Source organism: Genypterus blacodes, unplaced genomic scaffold (genome assembly GCF_046128005.1).
Source record: "Genypterus blacodes isolate CSIRO-AG114 ecotype Tasmania unplaced genomic scaffold, CSIRO-AGI_Gbla_v1 ptg000022l_1, whole genome shotgun sequence".
Lineage (NCBI taxonomy): Eukaryota > Metazoa > Chordata > Actinopteri > Ophidiiformes > Ophidiidae > Genypterus > Genypterus blacodes.
In genome coordinates, this window is record NW_027466835.1 from 5,040,332 (window position 1) to 5,055,412 (window position 15,081).

The window sequence follows — 15,081 nt, forward strand, 5'->3', positions numbered from 1 at the left end:
CCTTTGTAGCCATGTGCTCACCCATGTTTGCTGCACAGCTCTTTGTGTGTGTGTGTGTGTGTGTGTGTGTGCGAGCGCGCGTGTGTGTGTCTGTATATTATCACAGCCCTCCAGAATACCCTTTGGAAAGCGTTGGTGCTGCTGACACGAGCTGTGAAGAATCAGGAATTGAGCGCTGCCCTGACGCCACCGCCTTAATTTGTTATCTGAAAAGAGAATGATTACTCATGAAATCCAACCAAACCTCAGACGACGTGAACCCGGACAGATAACGAGGGGCCTTTCTTTATTATATTTTATTTTTTAAAGCAGAGCTCGCTGGCAGCAGCCCTGCGCTCCCCCTCATCTCTGAGGATTGGGAGGAAAGTTGGGGGGGTGCCTCTCTACTCGAGTTGCACCGCTTTCAAGTGGAGCCGTTTGAACGTGGCAGAGAGCGACGTCCCCGAGGTCTGGCTCTGGACAACACCACCTTCTCAGAGTAGACGGAGAGCTGGTAGACACAGACGGAGACAGAGGCAGAAGCGAGAGTTCCCTGCACCTCATTAAAACATACACACTCTCTGTTCTCTACGGGGAATTCACACAGAATCCATACATTTCCCTGAATTTCCATTGTCTCTCTCTCTCTCTCTCTTCCTCTCTCTCTCTCCCTCTCATGACTCTTTTTTTAAAAAGTCTTTAAGTCAAGAAGATGTGCAGAGTAAAGCGCCGTCGTGGGGCGGAGGAGCTGAGCGCAGCAGAGTCGAGTGAAGGGAGGCGGGCGGCGGGGGAGTCGCAGCGAGTTGCGGATCTGCTCCCTCAATCTGTGTTTCTGCAGGGTGCCCTAATCAAAGGCGCCCGAGCCCGTCTGTGGCACCCACAGCAAACAGGCTGGGTCTGTCATTAAAGATGGGGAACACAGCGGTGGGCGACACTACACCAGCGGCCCCTAGGGATTAGACTCTCTGTTTACAGCCCACTAATCTCATCCCTCTGTCCTCTCTGGGAGCGGAGGAGGAGAGAGGATGCAGAGAAAGAGAGGAGGAGAGGAGGTGGGGGAAAAGGGGGGCTGACGGAAAGTGGAGGATAGAGGAAAGTGGAGATGAGGAGAGGGAGGGCACAAGAGGGAAGAGCATGAAGGAGAGCAGGGCTGGCTCTCATCTCTCCATGGCCACCATCTCTAGGCTTTCTTCACAGCGGGTGAACAGATGAAATGAAATCAAATGCGAAATGGAGAGAGAGGGAGAGACAGGGAGAGAGAGTGTGGAGGGTGTGCGTGAGTGTGTGTGTGTGTGTACGGGGGGGAAAAAAGGAGGCTGAGCCTGAGAGTGGAACCTCCTGCCAAGTCTCTCCTCACTTCAAACTCTCTTGTGTGTCAGCCATTACTGTAAGTGCGAGGCATAACCACGCAGCGGTGGGAGAGCGCCACACACAAATCTCCAAATCAAACATCGGCACGTTACAGAGCAAAGATAATACGCAGCGCGATGCTACGGCTCCCGCTCGTACCGTGTTAGCCCCCCCCCCCCCCTCCGCTCCTCCAAACGCTTCCCCCCCGCGTACAGTAATTGTGAGGCTGGGAAAATGGCGGTATTAACGGCGTTCTTTATGAGTGACCTAGATCTCTCGGAGGAGCGGCGTGGCCTCCCGGCGACCTCTCCCAGCAGGTGTTTTTCCCGCTATAGGAGGAAGGAAAGGGGCGAAGCCTTTTATCAAGTCTCTCTAGATGCGTTTATGAAGTGATGAAGCTAAGCAGCCCTCCCTTCATATCCACCGCTTCCTCTCCCAGGGTCACACACACACTTCCTACAACTGTCAATATGCATCCGTGGAATCTCTGCGTTTACAAAAATGTGAAAGCTCCGTGTTCAAATTCCTTCTAACCGCCAGCGCTGTGAGTATTGTGAGGTACAAACGCTCAGTGCAAAGTCACAATTGAACTGGTGCAAAGACGCCACCGAGAGAGAGAGAGAGAGAGAGAGAGAGAGAGAGAGAGAGAGAGAGAGAGAGAGAGAGAGAAGCTGCAGAATCCCTGGCAGCTGTTCGGCAGGAGGTTCTGTCTTATGCTTGAAGGAGAAGCTCAGACGTCTGGATGCAGTTACAGCTAATTAGCTAATTTGACAAAATAGGTTAGAGATTGGTTGGGGCTCCTGCCTGTGACGGGAGCAGCACCTAAAGTACAGCTGTCTTTTGCTCCCTCTAACCGAGACCAAACGGAGGGAGACCAAAGGGGGCCCGTCCCTCTTTCTAGAAGTCCTAAATCATTCATGTCTGCTGCGCGTCCGACCTCATCCCCGAATAGAGAAAACAACCCGGGCTCTCCGTGCTCCTCTGAAACGCGCTTTCACTTTATGAGAGCATTTGCAATTAAATTCAATCACCTCCAGCTCTGAGCACCAGGCTCTGCCGTTAGATCCTCCAGCATCACAAGTCTCACGTGGTGATGGAGCGAGCGGCGGCGGCGGCGTCACCAAAGGTGCATTATGAAACATTGCTTTAAAAAAGACTCAAATCTAAAAACAAACAAAAGACAAATCTGAGCTATGTTAATGATTTTTTGGAGAGGATCCTTGTGATGCGGTTAATAATTAAAGGTGTAAAATGAACACTTGTTTCCCTTCTTAATAATTTATGACCTCTTTAATTTTAACATTTTATGAGAATTCTGAGGCCGTACAATTTCGCCCGCTGCTCACAACAAGCCTCTAAAACTGCATTTTAAATTTACTGTAGGCGCGTTTGATTCCGCATCGCTTTACGACGCACAGAGAGAAACTGCTGCGTGGCACAAAAACGGAAGAAGGGAGTGTGTGTGTGTGTGTGTGTGTGTGTGTGTGTGTGTGTGTGTGTGTGTGTGTGTGTGGGGGTTTTTGTTTTTTTTTCCAGAGCAACCGGTGCCAAAAACTTTCACAGCTTTTGGCAGTGGCGGATAATAGATGGAGGTGAAAACTACAGGGAAAAATTACTTTGTCCAGCTTTGAACTTTCTCCTGCACACCGCAGCAACAAACCACAGGAAACAGGGACGCTAAGAGAAATGTAGTCTTCATTTAGAAACACAGGGAGTGAAGGAGAACCAACTACTTTGGTCTAATCTATGTGTGGTCATCTCAAACATAAGACATGTATGCACTACAGAAAGGTACTTAAATGAGGAATAAGAGAATAAACTCTGAATATTTAGACGGGGAAAGTCAAATTTAAGAAGTAAGATTGGATCTACGAGTGACTTCATTCTTGTCACAAAGTTATTTTTTCCAACATCATATCTTCTACTCAGAAAAGTCAAGTGTGAGTCTGAGATGAAGCTTCACAGTAAACATGAAGGTGAATGGCTGAGTGAGTGACAGCTGTGTGTGTGTGTGACACTGACCGGTACGGTTGTGTTGGCGGTGAGGGTGGGCGTGCTGTTGTCACTGCCGGCCGGCTCGCTGTGCGTCTGCGTGGGCGTGTAGAGGGTCATGGCGTGCTCAGGCACCCTGCTCTGCCCGGTGTAGTCCTGTGTCGGAAGCGGGTGCGGTGCGGCAAACTCTGCGGGAATGCCGTTCTGTGGGGGAGGTGGGTACTGGGCTGGGGTGTACGGCTGGGCCATCGCTTCTGGGGGGTTGGTGGCCTCTTGGTTACCCTGCGAGAAACACATGACACATGCGACAAGCCTCGTCAGAACCGGCCGCTTAAAAGCTGAGATGAAAGCTGCACTGCCGGCTCCGGCGCCGTCATTAAAGGCCGACGCGTTTCCTCAGAGATTTGGGAGGCAACAGAGGCGGCTCGGCCTGCAAACCGACCGAGTCAGGGAAACAGACATCGCATCACATTTCAGCTCTGATTAAAGAATTCCTTGATCATTCCTAATGAACGCAATTAATGTTGTAGAGCGAGCCTGTGGTACGGGCGAGCGGGAGTCAGGGGGGAACCCGGCTGCACTTGTGGCAAAGCACGGGAGAAAAGATCAATTAATTGATAGAATTTTGATTAGAGCTTTGATTCCAATGACAGGTCTGTTAAGCTAACAGCTGCTTTCTCTCCCAGCTCCACTTTCAACCTGCGTCTGACTTTGTGCGTCACTATCTCCCCCCCCGCTGCCCCTCTTATACCTCATAAGTCTCATCCCTCCTCATGCCTGCGCTCCACATACGCAGCGTATACGGTCCCACACATGCCTCTGAGTCCGTCCTCCTGGCTTCTGTGATAGATGGCCCTTTGCTGTGAGGCGCTTTTTGCAAACCCTTTCTCTCGTGTGGATGCTTGAGATGATGAGCTGCAGGAATAATGGACTTTTCTAGCCGGTACACATTGTTAAACTCAGTAATGGCCGGACTACAGAAGTGCATGTCTTATTGTTCAAAAGCACCTGGGCTCTGCGAATCCAGACTAATGAGCAGAACGGCGAGATCAGTGCTGCTGGAGCGGATATCCGTCCCAACATTAAAAATACAGAGGAAAAAGGTGAGACAATAACACCAAAATCCAATAACACCCCCTGCAAATACCCTCAATCAAATTTAAAGATACAGATCATGCGAGCTCAACGCATAACTCTTTGGATAAGAGAGGGAGGGAGGGTAAAGCACACAATAGCAGCCAGAAGTAAGGGTTTATGATTGGAGAAAAACAATAACAGTAAACAGATAGAGAATTTTCTGTCTCTTCCTTTACAAGCTGGCAGGGGATGGCGAGATGGGAGATAAATGCGTTTTATTCTTTATTTTCTTGAGTTGTCGCTGCGTTCGGGGCTCCGTTCCGCAGACTTCCACGGGTAAGCTCGATTTGGGGCGAAAAGGAGGAGGAGGAGGAGGAGAAGGAGGAGGCTGCGGTTTTAATGAGAGAGCCGAGCGCAGCTATGCTGTAAATGTAGTGGAAATAATTCTACTCTGACGTGTTGGCAAACAAACCTCGGACTAAACTGTGCTCTGCCAATTAAGGAAATGCTCCATTATCTAAATGAAAAAAGAGAGCAGGGCCTGGAGCCTTGAGAGGGGAGAGAGGGATTGCAGCTTCCAGGAGCCCGCTGGGCCTCCGGGCTCAAAGTGCTGGAGAAATGGACCCTCGCTCCTGTCTGACCTAATCTCTTTCTCTCTTCCTCATTCCCTTTCTCATTATACACTTATTTCTATCTCTCTCTGTCTCTTGCTCAACCATCACCCTCACTCGCTCTTTCCCTTTCATGCTCAACCCCCCCCTCCCCCTCCCCCTCCCCCCTCCTCCTCTTTTTATGCTGAAACTTTTTTAATCTCTACCCCTGTGCTCCACTTTCCCTTTCCCTCCAGTCAACGGCATTATATAACACGCTCGCATTGTGGGGCATCCTAATTCAAGGAAGCTCTTGATGTTGGCAATTTTCTACTTCTAAGCGCTCATTTTAAAGAGAATGGTTGCCGGGTGCCTAAAGAAAAATACACCTTCCTCGCATGAAAGGCTGAGAGCGCCGGACGGGGCTTTGCGTTCGGTCCAAATGATCTGCCAGCAAAGGCGTCGATACTCAGCGGTCCAGCGAGCTTAGCAGCGGGAATGTGCTGCGCTCTGCATATGAGACGCACCAGCGCTCCGGCCATTAGGAGGATCAAAGCTTGAGTTATGGCTGTTAGTTAGTCTCGGCCGTGACCGCTGTCCGTGGGAACGATCCCGGGTTTTGTTTCAGGATTCGCCGAGACGCAGGGGACGCAGTAGGGGGAGGGGGGGGTGGAAGAGGGCGGGGCCTTCCCTTTGCTACATGGTTTAAGCTCCTCATCTGCTTCTTCCTCTGCTGCTTGTTTGACAGCACTTTAGATAAGCAGGCAGTTTTGTTTACCTCCCTCACCCGTTTCCTTAACATGCTTGAGTTCTGCTCCTGTTATGACACCTTTTAGTAGACTGTAAAAACCGTCATCTGCTTTCCAGAAGGTCTTTGCACTCGGGGTGTGTCTGGTGGGTGTGTGTGTGTGTGTGTGTGTGTGTGTGTGTGTGTGTATTAATTAGCTGAGGCTACAAGACCCGACCACTGGAGACAGCTGGAAATGGCTTTGTGACTCCTGAGCGTCGACGTCGACCCAAAAAACACAGGAAGTCGTTGCCGTGTGAGCATTTTGAGCGATTCAAGAATGATCACTAGGGTGCAGGTGAGGAAGACGCAGATAGAAAATACTTCACCGTTTAATTTAGATGCTTCATATTTCCTTTCATTTCATTAGAATCATTAATACTCGTACTAGCTTCTGACATAGATTAGGCTAATAATGTTCATTATCCGTCACATTTAGTTTGCTCTTCTAATTGTTATCGTATCAAATTGTCCCTTCCTTATTTGTGTTTCCAGTCCATACCTGTTATATTTAGAGACCAGCATTTCTCTTCATCTTACATAATAAAGAAGTCATGAAGCTGTGATCGTTTTCCCACGCTGCACTCCCGTAACGTTCCCAAACTCAAACCGTCACATTCCCTGTATCAGGCCACACAGGCCGGTGTTACAGGACTGACACACACACACACACACACACACACACACACACACACACACACACACAGTGTAACACCCAGGAGCTCAGTGCTGGAGAGATAAAACCGTGTTGAAGCAGTGTGGAGAAGTGTCGAGGCGCTGTGGCGATGCCGTTTCAAAGGGCAGAGGAGGCAAAAGCTAGGAGGCGGAGAGCATGGGCCTCATTAGTGAAACACAAAGTAACCCTGGCTCTCGTATGATCTTCGCCTTCCTCTGATGTATGTGACAAACGAGTTATTCGACTGGAAATGAACTGGGGGAAAGAATAAAGCGCCATGCAAATCGGGGGAGTTGCGGCGGCCGTCCCAACGCGCCCGCACGCCCTTTACTCGCCACTCTCGCCACGGCGTCGGAACCGCAAGACCTCCTCAACAAAAGAGATGAGCACAGGGCCGAACACATCACGCTAGAGCTGAAAACAGGAGGAAGTGCTACAAGTCGTCAGTGTGTTTCTCTCCACCTGCAGGTCTGTTGATGGGAAAGAAGCCGGTCCAATTGCGGGGCTTTCATGCCTCCTCCCCCTCCCCCTCCCCTCCCATGGCCTGCTGCCACGAGCCGCCTAAAGCGCGTCTCCACGGACGGAACAGCGAAGCATAAAGCCAGCCGGAGAGAGCGGCCTCTATCGATCTCTCTCTCCCCGCGCTCTCCCTCCTCTTTTTTACATTCCGCTTTCCCTCCATCCCTCCATCTCTCCTTTCACCCCTTCTACTCCTATTACCGGAGAACACAATAAAAACACTCTCTAATCTTAAGCACTCTCCTCGTGTAAAATTGGATTGGAAACCCTTACTTAAGGAGATCACTTTTGGAGCAGAGTTTCTGTTTTAAGGGCGGCGTCGGGAGCCAAAGAGGTGAGGAAGGCCGCGTGGCAATGCCCACTGCTGAGGCTGCCAGTCTGGGAAAAACGCGGTATTCAGCATTCAGGGCTGCGCTCTAACACAGATGGAGGGAGGGAGGGAGGGAGAGGGGGAGAGGGAGAGGGGGAGAGAGAGAGAGAGAGCTGGTGTAGATGGTCAAGGCTATATTCCATCTCGGCAGGTACAACCGCTTGGCTGCTCGCCAGCGTTCCGTGATCCTCTTTAGCGGCGCTGGGAGGGATAGTGTTGAGAGGCCAAGAGGAGACGCGCTGTGCAAATACAGGAGCTGTTAGGAGGAACTCATATCGGCAGAGTGCTCGGCCGACTCGTACGTGTGACGGGTCAAAGAGCGGCGCTAAGGCAAAATACGGCGGGCGACTAATTGCGTTGCATCGAATCCGGAGGGAAATCACTCAAATGGGAGCGGCTGATCAATCTCGGTGATAGGAGCCGTGATGGAGTGGGCAGCTTTATGGCTGCGGCTCCGTCACAGGCAGCTCCCATCATTTGTCAGCGAGGGCTTGCACCCATACAGGTTCTTACTGTGTGTGACATTCAGAATCTGCAGCCTGGGAATGTTCCTCCTGCGGACCACGTACACGGACGGAACAATTACAACAGATTTATGAACGCCTGTGCGGTGGCGTACATAAAGCAAACGTGTTGACTTGGCAAAAAAAGCATTACCGTCACATCCCTTCATGGAATATCGCTGGCGGGAACTTTGCTTTGTCACATAGCAGATGACATAACGTTTTTGGTGTGAATCTGAAGCTTATCTGTGACTGGAAAGCGTTTCCCGTCTCATCCCAAACAGATTGCGCGCCCAGGATTCCTCCAGCGCGGGCTCCAACAAAGACGTGGCGCTCATTTGGATTTAATGACTGCCTGACAGCGACAATGGCAAACTTGTGACAAATCCCACTGGGCCGTCACAGCGCAAAACCCGAGAAGACTCCAGCAAAGAGCGCAACACGGCTCAGCGGAGGCCAATGTAAGGCAATCAGTTGATGCAACACAAACGAAACACCGAGCGCTTTTCCAGCCTCTTGTTGTTCTCTGCTTCGCTGCTGATGCTCGGCTAATTGTAGCCCCGCGCGCAGACAGCCAAGGCGGGCAGGCGAGGAGGCGGGCGAAGAGACGGCCCGGGATGATTTCCACAGGCAACTGGCATTCATTTTGTCTTGAAGGCACATAAATAAAGGCTGTCTAGTCGGGTCCATTTTAATTAGGCAAGCCACATGATCTGACTCCAGCTCTCTGTGTTAGCACTCACCAGAGGCTGCGGCATGTGTTAATTACAACCGCACGCCGTACAGCCAATCTGAGGTGAGTCGGAATGAGAGGAGCTCTGAAGAGGTAAACAACAACAACAACAACAACAAAACACCTTAAGTTGAGCTTCTCGTGATGAGGCACATGGTATCTGGCGCAGGAGCTACCCCCCTAACACCCCCCCAGTCGGCCAATTACAGCCCGGGCTTACGGGGGGGGAGAGAGGGGGGAGAGAGCGGGGGAGAGGTAGAGGAGCAGCCCAATTTAATGTAGATTCACAAAGCCTGGGAAACGGCTCGTACGCCTCTGCCTCTCCGCCCTCCCCCCCCGCCCCTCCCCCCCTCTCTCCCCCCACTCCCCCACCCCTCAAAGCCCAAGTCTTCCACGGCGCTACAGTGGGTTTATGATTTCAAACAGGCTGGTGAGAGGGTTATTGTTTTGTCTCGCATTTCCTCCCATTGCAAACTCCCGTCTTTCCATTTTTCCACCTCATTTGCGGGAAAATCAATTCATGAGAATAAACACTCGGCGTCTTCGCTCCCCCCCCCCCCCGTCCAAGTCAATTTAGATTTTGAGCATGTCCCCCCCCCCCCCCGCCCTCTCTTTTCCGAGGGGCTTAATCGTTTTCACGTGTCACATATGTTTCATCCCCTCTAACCTGATTTTTCCTCGTTATTGGGAGCACTTATTTGCTACGCGGCCTTGGATGGCGGTATTAGAAAGAGTTCATTTTCCCCAATCCCTTGCTGATTTCTTCATTACATGGCGGCGACACGGCAGCGCGGCCCCAGCCCCCCGTACTGAAATGGGACCGCTCTCAACGCCCGCGACTGCAAGTGTTACTATACCTCAGAGACGCCGGAGCGCCACTTAATAAACAGAGTAGACAGAGGATCACTTTGAACTCCTGTGACATGTAATGAACCTGTCTGTCTCCACCGCAGCCAGCCAGAGCTCCGTCTGGGCTCAGAAATAAATAAAGAAATAAGTAAAAACACATCCAAATAAGCCTGCAGGCCCTGTGAAAGAGCCATCAGTTACACATGGTTACACGCAACGTTTTGCCGACGCCATAAGAGAAGATAATTGTCTGTTTCAGTGCTGTTGCCTCTTTTGTTGCATAACATCTATTTGCATCTGGGACTAATTATTCCAGACTGGGTGTCAAAATTCGGATTAAGTTGTGGGATGCACCCGGTTTTATATTTAGATTTATTAAGCGAGAGAAGAAGACGCCGTGGCTTTGACCCCATCACATCCACATCAGGGAACGTTCTCGTCACAAAGCGAGAGCTCGCCGCTCCGCGTTCTGCCGCAAAGTTGTCAGAAAGTATTATTGATATTTCTTCTATTTAAAAAAAAAAAAAAAGGAAAAGAAAAGGGGGCGTTTTTGAGATTGCCATCGATCACCGAGACAAAACTGATACCTGAGCGATCGATGGGGGATGTTCCCTTATTCCTGTCATACACACATGTAAATCGATTGAGCGCTTTCGTCACGCAAACCTGCCGATCTCCAGACTACAAATGAGTCTTTTGAAATTCAATAGGGGCCCGACATGCCAACATTTGTTTTAGAATCAGCTGTTTGTCATGTTAATTTGATCCTTCGCGTGTGTGTGTGTGTGTGTGTGTTATGATAAGGGGGCCAGAGTTCCTCGTGGGGACAAGATGCCATTACTTAAGCATGCAGGAATCTCGACGTGACATTCCTTGACCGCTGTGACAACGGCAAACATATGCAAATGAGGGAGAGTGCCACTCTCATTATGACCCTGTCACACACACACACAGGCACACACACACTCCGACACCTCCCGCCGGACCCCCGCGCGCCACAGAAAAAGTAAAAGAGAGGAGATGTGATGACGGCTGGAAGATCGTCGCCTCTCCTCTCCTTTGCGTGCGACTCCCTCTCCCTCTCTGCCGGCCTGTTCGCTTTCCTGTCTCTCTCTTCCTGTCTCTCTCTCTTCCTTTCTCTCTCTCTCTCTCTTTTGGTCTCGGCTCCGTGGCGATCAGAGGGACAGGTTTACAGGGGCGGGAATTCTTTTGAAGTGAAAATGCCGACCGTTCCCTGCCGCACAGCCAAAGCTCATCTAATCAGGGGCTAATTCCAGTTATTAAGATTTGAGAGATAACTTTGATTCATCACAGTCCATCTACCCCCGATCGGTTAATCACTGTCGCGCTAAGCTTCTTTTTTTAGTCATCCTTTTGTTTTCACTCCCTCTGGCACCCTGACAGGGAAGGGAAGGGGAGGGGGGGGGGCTGTGAGAGAAAGAGAGAGGAGGAGGAGAGAAAAGAGAGAGAGAAAGAGAGGGAGAGGGTGAGAGATAAAGATATTAACAATATTAATGACCCGTGATTCTCGTCTCCTTAATGAGAAGGGTTATTAACTGTGATTATCCATGATGAAACGGTGGTAATTCGTGAAAGCTTGAGAAAACTTGTACGATCGCTTGTCTGCCGATTCGCCGCTCTGATGTCGGAAGAAGGGAAAAGGTGAGAGGGAGAGAGAGAGAGCGAGAGAGAGAGAGAGGGAGGAGAGAGAGAGTGTAGGCCTGGGGGAATCTGGTGGGAGCGGAGATGCTCTCAGCAGGAGGCTGGGAGGGTTTTTCTCGGCATCCGTCTCCGGTCCCACTGCTGCACATTAGACAGTTAGATTCTGCATTCTCCTCCAAAAACACTCGAAAGCGTCTCTCTCTGGAAAAACCCTTAGCGTTGCGTTGCGCCGCACATCCACATACCGACTCCCCCCACCATCCTCTCCAGGTGGCTAACGAGTGGGCGCTCGCACACACACACCCGCACACACACACACAGTCACCCATTCGCCGGTTGACATTGCTGAATGGCTGTTTAAACACCTATGCTGCTCTCGCCGTATCCCTGATACAGCATTTCCCTCACTCAACCTCTTTTTTTTTCATTCCAATTATAGGAAGTCGCAGTTGCTTGTGGAGTCCCTGTCAGCTCCATATGATTCCCACAACGAGGACGGCTGAGGGGGGGGAGAGAGGGGGAGAGAGAGAGAGAGAGAGAGAGAGAGAGAGAGAGAGAGAGAGAGGGAGGAAAGAGGAGCACTGTCTGGTGAATCATTGATGTGCAGTCAAAGTGTTTCATTGTGGATCTGTGCGGGCGTGTGTGTGTGTGTGTGTCTGTGCGTGTGTGTCTGTGTGTGAGGGGTGAGATGGGGGGGTTAGCAGCAGACAGATAACAATCCTGAATTATGCATGTCTGTCCCTTGTGAGGACTCGCGTGGGGAGGAGGGGGGGATGAACTGCACTCGCGCTCCTCATCCTCTCGTCCCCTGGGAAAAATTTGGGTAAAAAAAACAGAGCGAGGTGCGCAGAAGAGGCAAGACCACCGCGGGCGAGCGAGAGGGAGAGAGAGAGAGAGAGCGGGAGTGCTACCTGACCGCTCCACACGCCTGCCTCATGTCCTCACACGCTGCCGCCGCCACGCACAGACACACGTTCATTCATGGAACGGTGCGGCAGTGGCGATCGCGCTGACGGTAGATTTCTAAAGGCGTCTCTGGGACTTGAAGCCTCGGCCACATGAAACACCATCGAGCTCCTAAAACTGCACTGTATCACCCACACACGCACACACACACACACACACCTGCTGGGCCCATTTCAGATAATAATCCAATTTCAAACATGCCAGTGCACCTTTCAGATGGGAGGAATTGGATTGTTTGCATTACTGACCTGTGGAGCAAGGCAGTGTGGGAAACGCAGCCTCCGGGCTTTATTAGATTCAATCGCTCCTTTATAAACAAAAATCTCACTTTTCCAAAAGCTAAAAAAAATAAAAAAAACCTAAATGGTCTAAATGTGAGCAGGCCAGCACTTTGTGGACACACTCCATTTATTTTCTCCAATTAAATCTCTTTAATTGGATTGAGGGCTGGCACCTGGTTTACACTCTGTCAACCACGCAATCCACAATAATTGATGCCAGAGCTGCTGTGTGTGTGCGTGTGTGCGTGTGTGTGTGTGTGTGTGTGTGTGTGCGTGTGTGTGTGTGTGTGATGTCTGGCGATGGGGGAGGGATTTGTAGCATGTCTCACTACTCCACAATTTCGCTGTGATCAATTTATCAATGGCCCACCTCCCCTTGTCCACGCCGCTGAGGAGGGAAATACCTTCACACTTCACACACACTTCAACCCGAGTGAAAGGAAGCACGCGCACACACGCACACGCACAATTAAAAGTCGAATCACATGCTAATTCAGTGTATTTATAGAGCCCTGAGATTTGTGCGGTGCGGTGCGGAAATCCCAAACTGCAAGTAACCGACGGGACGCTCGGCATCTGTGAGGAGAAACTTGTGTGTGTTGTGGTTGATGATATGACCGACAGTGACTTAGGATGAGAATCACGTTCATTATGAAAACCCTAATCTGATGTGAAACACAGAATGGATGCAGCTTTGTTCATCAAAGCCTTGTAGTTTTGTTTTGTTTACTTCCACTGCGGTATTTGTCTTCATCCATGTTCTGGTGCAGTGAAGCATTTTATGGATTTATGTGATTAGACACAGTTTGTCAGGATAAAATTGGATTAAAATGGGAAAACGAATCCAGAAAGAAATCTAATGGAAAAGGCAGAATGTGGGAAATATTAAAATGGAATTTAGAAAAAGTAAAACAGATTTCACAGGGCGCTGCATTTACATTTATACCTCTGATACGGACGTGCACGCCTGTAGAATGTGCGCACCTACAGAACTAGGAGAGCCGGCGCCGCATACAAATGCCAGCGCCGGAATACAAATGGTGCGCGGCCGCACATGGAAATGTACAGAGATACAAATCCGAGAAATGCATCACGGCGCTCTGACAGCACCTTTAAGACACTTTGAGAAACACCCCGCTCCTGAACGCCGAGCTCTGCAACCATACAAATGGAGAGAGGCAGAGACAGAGAGAGAGAGAGGGAGAGAGAGAGGCCAAGGGAGACCCGACACAGTAAATAAAAATACAATTTCCTCCAGTGACATGCCCATTCTGTTGGAAGCCTGACTCTAATTATTCTAAGCACTTTGAAGGATGGCTTTCCACTGCATTAATCTACACATCCCACTAGCCCATCCACAGTCGATGCACTTTTAACTACCTAAGGACGCCCCGAAACTCTCCCTAAAACCTCAGGAGGAAGAGATTGACTTTGTACAGTGATGGGCTAAAGTGCCTGCCCGGGCGAATCTTCCTCTAAATCTTACAGAACAACGACACGCAACAGTTTTCATTTTCAATTTCTTACAGGCCCACTGCATCACAAAGAGGGAGGGTGGGGAGCTGTGTGTGTGTGTGTGTGTGTGTGTGTGTGTGTGTGTGTGTGTGTGTGTGTGTGTATGTGTGTGTGTGTGCGGTGGGGGGGGTGGGGGGAGGGGACGTATGTAACAGCGTTCAGCTCAACATAAGTCAGTGAATTCTCATTACAGAAAGCGAGCCGGTGTGAGAATGCGGTTGTTCTCCTCTGGGGCAGAAATCCGCCCGCAGCTCATTTTGAAACCGAGATGAATCGATAAATCACCGGGGAACCATCAATCAATCGATGACCCTATCAATATTCACTCGATCGGACTCCTCCCCTTCGCAAAGGAGGCCGTCTTTTGCTTAGAATACGTCAGGTAAATGGGCTTTTAACATAATAGATCTGTCTGCCTGGGCCCAGTGCAAGATTGATGCCGTACAATATCCACATGTTGACACAAGCTGTAATAGTGATACACAGCAGGTCCGGTGTTTACATGTAAAATCATCAGCACACACACACACACAGAGAATGAATAAGTGAAAGAGTGCTTGGGTTCTCGTCATGTTTATCAAAATCTCCAAGATCAAACCGCCTTTGGAATGGCTTCGCCCGCTAATTGAGGCTGCGTTTGGCTCGGCTGCGTCGCAATATGGACTCTTTATAAACACCGGCCCTCCTCAGCGGCACGGAGGGGGGGAAAAGCAGAGGAGCAGAAACGGAGAGACGGAAGCAGAGATTCTCCTAATTAATCAGCGGCTCGGGTTTTAAGCGCAAACTTTATTAAAAGAGCTACGGCTTCCCTCCCCGGCGGAGACGCGGAGGCTAAACTGTGCAGCACATTATGTGTACAATGACATTCTGATGTGAACTCTATCCAATATGTTTCAAGACCAAACGAGTAATGTAGCTGAGGTTGCAATAACCAGCAGAGATGTGAAAGTGGGAAAAAAATGAAGAAAGCAATAAAAAAGGCCTGCAAGACGCTGAAATATAGAAAGAAATACAGGATTGTTATAATGATGGATACAGACTTGTTATATTTATACGATACCGACCGGCTCTCATTCACATTTCTACATTAATAATGAACGACTCGATAGCTAATATTCACTCAGAGGGAAGCTTTTGTTATCTGGGGCAGGAGAAGATGGAAACTTCTGCATCTGACCGATTTAACTCGTCGCACCGGCTCGGAAAAAAAAACAGAAAAGTTTGGGGAGGTA

The 15,081-nt window shown here is 50.0% G+C and overlaps 1 protein-coding gene across 2 annotated transcripts in view; it reads right to left on the reverse strand.

Moving 5' to 3' along the window:
- The window catches only part of LOC142992487 (RNA binding protein fox-1 homolog 3-like), a 72,292-nt gene that overhangs the window by 25,642 nt on the left and 31,569 nt on the right, over nt 1-15,081 (reverse strand). The window contains exon 2 of one of the 2 annotated variants that reach the window (XM_076142952.1): nt 3,352-3,603. In XM_076142952.1, coding sequence (XP_075999067.1) covers nt 3,352-3,603 — 252 coding nt within the window. Of the gene's footprint in view, nt 1-3,345; nt 3,604-15,081 lie in introns of those variants that run through there. The other variant, XM_076142951.1, reaches the window with a different exon arrangement.